Source organism: Cololabis saira, chromosome 21, assembly GCF_033807715.1.
Source record: "Cololabis saira isolate AMF1-May2022 chromosome 21, fColSai1.1, whole genome shotgun sequence".
Classification (NCBI taxonomy): domain Eukaryota; kingdom Metazoa; phylum Chordata; class Actinopteri; order Beloniformes; family Belonidae; genus Cololabis; species Cololabis saira.
The window spans coordinates 14,767,350-14,775,064 of NC_084607.1; the positions used below are offsets into that span (position 1 = coordinate 14,767,350).

Genomic DNA, 7,715 nt, shown 5'->3' on the forward strand with positions numbered 1-7,715 from the left:
TTATACAGTATATTGTAAACCTGCATCTATTGTTTATTTTACACAATATTGAGTTTTTTGTGTGCATCTATTAGAAATGAGATGGCTGATATACAGCGATCAAACTGAACTTCAATAATCAACATCTGTCATTTGAAGCTGAACTACCAAATTTTCATAATTAAATCTTGACTACTTTTTTCAGTGATATAAACTGAAAATTTATGACGATTTTACAATGTTGCATCATTACTTTCTTACACATTATAAACCTGAGAACCAGTTAATCAAAAAATGCAATGACTGACAACATTACTAAGGACCTTGTCACCATCTAGGTCACGAAAGTGTTTAAATTCATACAAAACAAACTTGTAAGATATAACTCCTCCATATCCATCATAACCTGTGGATGTGTGGAAGATCAGTCATTTTTCTGAACTTAGAAAAGCTCATAGACAGAAATTATTTAAAAAAACAAACAATTAAAAATGTTGTTGCTTGTATTATAGTGCTATAAAAGACCCCCCCCCCCCCAAAAAAAAAGATAAGTACAAGAAATTATTAAAAAATGATTAAGTTTAGAAAGGTCACTTCAGAGAGCATTTCTAAATTGGTTTCATGATTCAATTCTTCATGATTCAATTCTGAAAAAGTATCAAACATTACAAAATTAAGGTCAATGCATTTTCCATTCAATGATAAAACACAAATTTCTCACTTCTTTGTAACTATTTATTTATTATTTGATTTCAAGAGAAAAAGAGACAAAATCCTCATTCAAAGAAGGATACATTTGGTTCAGTCTAAAAAAAGAAAAAGGGTCATCCAGAACAACTTTATTACTTGCAGTCTTTCAGCATTGTGGGTTTTTTTTTCTCCCCTCCTGCTGCACTACCACACTTGGCAAGTTTTTACGATCTCTTTCAGTTTATTGATTGTGTCTATAGAAGAATCTTTCAGGGAGAGTCCCAGTAAGACGGGTCGGTTCCCAGCTTCCTGCGAGACGAACGTAGCTAGGTTTTTGGCACAGACGTGTGTCATTGGCTGAAAAATAGAAACGCAAGTCAGATATTAGAATGATCGCACATGAAAGTTTGCATGGAACAAGTTTAGATCAGACAATCAATGAACGATCAATTCTTTACAAAAACTGCATGAGAATACTGGGCATCTTTGGTTAAAAAAAGAAAAGATTTGCAGCAAATGTCTGGATATTTTCATCTTTTTATTTATCTTTTTTTTCAGATTGCTTTCACTCTCTAATTGTGCTCTGAAGAAAAAAATCAATTTCTAATTAATTTATACACCATTGTCACTGAATATATAGTGAATAATTTAATCTACCTCTTCTGACATGCAGCATTATTGATTTAGCTTCTCGACATGTCATGTCAAAAGCAATAATGGCTTTCCACCCCCCTTAATGCAAGGAGCATTAACACATCTTTCGATGTCACAAACGGAGTCTTTTAATTAAATGATTAATGTGATTGCAGAATGTAATCTGGCTCCTGTGTAACACTCAAATATGGACACGAACAAAGATAAGGAACAGAGGAAGAAAAACATCTTCACTACTTTCATTAGCACATTTTTCCCTCCAAGGAAATATTGTCTTTTTGAATAAACAGAAAGTCGTATCTACTTCACTATCAAACTTTGTATTAATTCACTTTTCTATTGGTGCCACAACCCCTGCACTGTGCACTTGTTAAAATGACAGACGCATGCAGAGATGAAATTAGTTTCCTTGTGTAAATTCTAAAAGACCACTGAACTTCATGCTTGCACACATCTAATTTCATCACAATCTGCAGGAGCAGTTCAAAACCCATCTTATCTGCCCTTTCACCGCATGAAATGAGTTACCCAGTGTGACAACAGGTCTCTCTGATGTCCCGAGAACAAGTCTGTAATCACACCGACACAATATTCATCTCAGTAGTCTCATAGCGTACCTCGTCCTTGCCCAGGAGTACTTTAGTGGAGAACGTCGGGGTGCTGATATCATTAGATCTGGAGTCAGGTGTTACTGAAATCAATGTGCCGATTTTGCCGTACTGGGTGAGGACTACAAATATGTAATTACTGAACTCTGTGCAGACAACTTCTGTCGGATTTCCATTAACTTCCTCCTGCGCTTTTTTCGACTTGATGATGGGCGCAGACATTTTGATAATCCTAGAGGGGGGGAAGAAATAGGAAAGTGGACATGAAAATCATTCACAAATACCCTGCTGACTTATTTGTTGTTTTGGAGTACATAAAATAAAATAAAATAAAATGGGAGACCAACTTCTGCGAGTTAAAAAAGTTACTGATCATTAGCTTTTAAAACATCATTAGATGGTGCATTTACTTTCAGACAACCCAAACAAATACAATTTTGTCCTTTAAAGGGATTAGTGATCACACATTTTTCATAAAATCAAGCTCAATGATTAAATTAGTGTTTAGTTTACTGATTTACTGCAATCATCACTCCCAAAATTTACTTTGGATTAATATGTTATGTTATGAATCTTTATTTCGGCTTGTACAGAACAAGATGAAAAGGAAAGAAAAAAAAAACAAAACATTTCTTTTGCCGAAAAGGTTTAGGCTGAAGCCGTAGCTTATAGTGCCTACCCCTTTTTCTTATGATCAGCAAAAATATGAGACATTAGCTTTTACTCAGTGGAAACAAACAATACATAAAGAAGAAAAAAATAAGTAAGACAAAATATAAAATTGACGTTTCACATCCTAGAATGTTTTTGATAGTATACTTTATAATTATAGTGTTTTATATTTATTTACAGTATTTTCTTTAAACAATTTCTTAAACTTGACGATAGAGCGACACATTTTTAGGTTGTTATTACAACTATTCCAAATTTCTCTAGCCTTAACTGATGTACATCTCTTTTTAATATTAGTTCTTGCTGTCGTCATCTCAAACATGAGTTTCCCCCTCAGATCATAGCAGGTTTCTTTTATCTGGAACAGGTCCTGAATGCAGTTTGGAAGCAGTTTCTGCTGGGCTTTAAAGGCAAATAAAACAGTTTTCTGCTCTACTATATCATGGAATTTTAAAGTATTATATTTAATAAAAAGATTGTTTGTTGGTTTATAATAGTCAGATCTATTAATTATCCTTAAAGCTCTTTTCTGTAATAGAAAAATAGGGTTTGTATTTGTTTTATAGGTGTTACCCCATATCTCCACACAATAAGTAATGTATGGAACAATGAGTGAGTTATACATTAAAAACTGTGCTCTTTGACAGGAAAAAATAATTTGTTTTATTTACTATTGCTAGGGTTTTAGACATTCTTGATTTTACACTATTTATGTGTGATTTCCAGCTAAGTTTATCATCAATTATTACCCCCAGGAACTTATTTTCATATACTCTTTCTATTTCCATACCACTCATTTTAATTGTTAGACTATATGATTTTTTTTTCTAGTGCCAAAAATTATGAACTTAGTTTTAGTTAGGTTTAATGATAACTTATTGATATCAAACCATGCCTTCACATTTTTCAGTTCTCCTTCCACCACATTCAGTACAATGGCTTGTTCTATGCTGCATCCCTCAGATGAAGTTATATTCACCCTCGACTGGAAGATGAGTCAAATACATTTACGACGCTGTGCAGGATAATATAACACTATCTGAAACTGCAAGCTTCTGGACATGGAGAGCTTAAACAATGCACAATAATTTAGCCGACGGCCCCGTTTGTCGAGTAAAACCCATACGCCACAGGTGCAGGAGAAGGTTTTTAAGGGGCTTAAATCTGTTTCTGACGCGCGGTGAGACTGAAGGCTGATTTATGGTTCCGCGTTACACCAACGCAGAGCCTACGCCGTATGTTGCGCGTCGCCGCGTAACCTACGGCGTAGCTCTGCGTTGATTTAACGCGGAACCATAATTTAGGCTTGATGCTCGGAGGCTAACGTTAGCTTCACAGCAACCCTGAGCTCACAATGGAAATAAACATATAAATATTGAATATTTCCACATCAGTACAGCACGTCTCACCCCACGTCTGCGTGTGTCCGCTGTAAAAAAAAGTTTACTCTGCACGGAATCTCGATAGTTCTTCAGCAGCGTGAGCGCATCTCTCTCATTCTGCTTCCGCCATGAAAACAAACCGAGGCGACGTCATCTGCGTCATGACGTCACCTAGAAGTCGCTCATCCTTAAAATAAAATAGAAAAGCTATTTTTGTTTAATTATAATTCATTGTGGACGCTTATCTAACATCATGTTGTTTGAAGCCTTATGGGGTTTATTTTTCTTTTTTATTTATATGAAAGTATATTGAATAAAATAAAAAACTCATCAACTTTCACAGGCAAATTTCTTCTTTACTGGTCTCTGGTGTAGAAGCACAATGTTGCCCCACATTATCTGCATATTTGGAATAAGCTAATCACTTGTCTTAAACATGAGTCACTTTTTGAAAAAAAAATTAGATTGGTAATCTACTTGCTAGTCAGTTATTTAATAGGGGTTGTCACTTACATATAATGAGTTTCTTGAACAATTTAATTTTCCTGTTACCCAGAGAGAATTTGCTGTTGTCAGTGATGCCATTACCTCAGGTAGCAAACGTCTTGTCTCATCTGCAGAAAGAACTGTTCCGCTTACTGTACTAATCTTAGCTCTTTCTTAGGTATTAAAACTAATAACAAGTGTATACATTTTAAAACAATTGATTCAAAGCGATCTGATCTGTAAACCTGCATCTATTTTTGTTTGGAATAAAGAGGATCCTGATATAGATTGGATTGGAAAAAAGCTTTTTATCACCAACAATGTGTGAGAAGTCTTTTAATTCCGCAAAGGTGTTAACCAGTCAAAGTTTCATTTTAATGTGGGGCATCTCTGTTCCTTCAAGCAAATGAAAACCATATTTCATATATTTTAGGATTGCTCATATAGTCAAAACCTCCGGCATGATGCTAATCTCTACCTTAACATGACATTGAAGTATCGAGTTAAGATGAAATTTAAATATGTTTTGGCTTCCCTATGAAAGTAGATATTTACAAAATTTCATTTATATTCTTGCAAATTTACAGAACAAAAACAAAATCTGTTAGTCTGCTTATGTTATGTCAATCTATACCTGAAGTATTGGAAGTTTTGCAAAAATCCAAAAGCTGTGAAAACCAGAATGGTGCATACTGCCCCTGAGCTGGAATTCCAAGTTTTGTGTTGATTCAGGGTTTTTTTTTATTTGTTCCACAAACCCTTTTTGATAAAATGAAATAAAGTAAAAGCTCAATGTTATGTAATATTGTTGTACTCCTTAGAGAGTTTGCTATTGTATTCGAGGCTCTCACTTCAGGTAGATCTTTTTTTTTTAGGACAAAAACTAAGACTCTGGATTCAGACAGATACTGTGTTCAAATCTGTTTCTGCATTTGTTTGGAATATTTTTTTAATAACATTAACTGGAAGAAAGCATGGATGTTACCTAATAAAGATAAAGTGTGAAACGTGTCCTTGAAAGTCTTGCACAGGTTTTATTCTGTGAATTCAGTTATTGCATTTATAGGATGAATGTTATGAATGTTTTATGTCTCATGGTAGAGTTTAGGCTTTTTATCTGTATTTCAATGGTTGGAAAGTAGAAAAATGTTTCACAGGAGACTGTGCTCTCATCATCCCTGCACACCTCAGATTTCCAGAGTAAGTCAGAGGTCTGTCATTTGCAGAGATATTCATGTAACTGAAATTGTGAGACGTATGTGCCAGTGGTGGAGAGGAAACCGAGAGCAGAGAACTGGTGGACTGGTGACAGTCATCTCATACTGAGAGTGAACAAGACAAATATCTCCTTTGTCTTGTAGATGTTAGGAGGAGCAGGAATAGATCACTGTTCCCATCACAGAAGAAGAAGTGGAGGTGATGGATGAGGAGAAATACCTCTTTGTTCACCTGGACAGCAGACTGGAGCCGAGATGCGACAGTGATGCTATCTGAGAAGGGACAGAGCAGACTGGATTTATTGAGAAAGCGTTTGTCATTCACTGTTTGCAAAAAGATGTTGCAGGTCTTTAACTCTCCGGTGCAGAGCGCAGTCTCATTAGCAGTCATTTGTTGGGGTAGCAGCATTAGAGCCAGGGACTATTTGTCCTTTTTGAAATAATAATTATTCATTTATCTTAGCAGTTACGCTTTCCTGCAATTGATACAAATTAAGTGTAAGAGAGTAATGTATTTGCTACTTGTTTTTACCAGAGATTTGCCACGGCGTTTGAAGAGAAAATTAAAAATGCTCTCCATGCAGTTTTCTGCTAATTACAGTTCAAACTTCCACCATTGTTTATGTTTTATATTAATATACATTATGGCTTGTGACAAAGTGAAAACTGCGAATCAGAGCTTCCCTAAAGTACAGTATTTGTGAATGTGAATTTGTGTAGGTTTATATATATATATATATATATATATATATATATATATATATATATATATATATATATATATATATATATATACATGTAGTTTCTGACAGCTGTAAAGTACGAGCCGTCAGAAACAGCTAGTGCCCATCTCATGTCTCACTGATTTGAGATGATAAAGATGGACAGCATAATCTTTTACATTCATGCCTCTATATGGCAGTCTGGTCACACAAAGATGTTGAATGATCATAATCAGGGATCACTTTAGCACTTGTTGAAATCCAACTAAAGAAAATCAATACTGTGGAGTGTGACAATGTTTAATCGTTATAGTAAGACCATTCATATACACAGAACTCAAGGGTTTTGTGTTAAAGAGCTCAAAAGCCTTAACAAAAAAAGCTTGAGTGAGTAATGAGGTGAATCAGAAAAAAAGAATGCTTCAGTTGCTACAGAAAATTGGAATTTGGGGCAATAAAAAAAAGATCATGAAGTGTGATGAGAAAAGATTTAACCTGTAAGAAAAGCGGCGGATAAAGCAATGATGCAAAGTGCCGGCCAATGTTATGTGGTCAGCCGGCTAATTATTGGCTTTTCTCTGCCATCGGTAGGCAAAACCAACATAATCTCTGAAATAAAGCATGTTATGCAAGAACCGTCAAACATCAACAAAAGAAATCCAAACTGGTGTGCAGTGGAGTGGCAGTGCCAGTAACTAATCAGTTTGCAGTAAAAACTTGTGGATCCAAGGTTTTACTTTATAACTCGACAGCCACCTTAGTGATTCAGATTCAGATTCAGACAACTTCATTAATCCCTTTGGGAGGTTCCCTCGGTGAAATCAACATCTCCATCTCACTCACTCAGCACTGTCATATACTGTACAAGAACCAAGAAAGGAAAATTAAAACACCCCAAAAACCAACACCCATAAAAAAGATAAAAAAACGAACTAAATAAATAAATAAATAAATAAATAAATAAATAAATAAATAAATACATAAATACATAAATAAATAGAATTATATGAATAGAATAGAAAATACATTTAAAAAATAGAATAAAAATATATGTGCATATACGCGTGTGCGTGTACTGGAAACACGTATAGTATAACATATACATATATACTTATATATAGAATATGTATGTATGTATGTATGTATGTATGTATGTATGTATGTATGTATGTATGTATGTATGTATGTATGTATGTATGTATGTATGTATGTATGTATGTATGTATGTATGTATGTATGTATGATAGTATGATAGTATGATAGTATGATAGTATGATAGTATGATAGTAATAATATATATTATTA

The 7,715-nt window shown here is 34.4% G+C and overlaps 1 protein-coding gene across 1 annotated transcript; it reads right to left on the bottom strand.

Moving 5' to 3' along the window:
- Positions 1 to 700: 700 nt before the first annotated feature.
- psmg3 (proteasome (prosome, macropain) assembly chaperone 3) lies at positions 701 to 4,131 on the bottom strand. The gene is made up of 3 exons (XM_061711769.1): positions 4,013 to 4,131; positions 1,941 to 2,163; positions 701 to 1,026 (listed from the first exon to the last, which is right to left on the bottom strand). Exons 2-3 carry the CDS (start codon positions 2,151 to 2,153, stop codon positions 874 to 876), a joined length of 366 nt encoding a protein of 121 aa, XP_061567753.1. The 5' UTR covers positions 2,154 to 2,163; positions 4,013 to 4,131; the 3' UTR covers positions 701 to 873.
- Between the last annotated feature and the right edge of the window lie 3,584 nt (positions 4,132 to 7,715).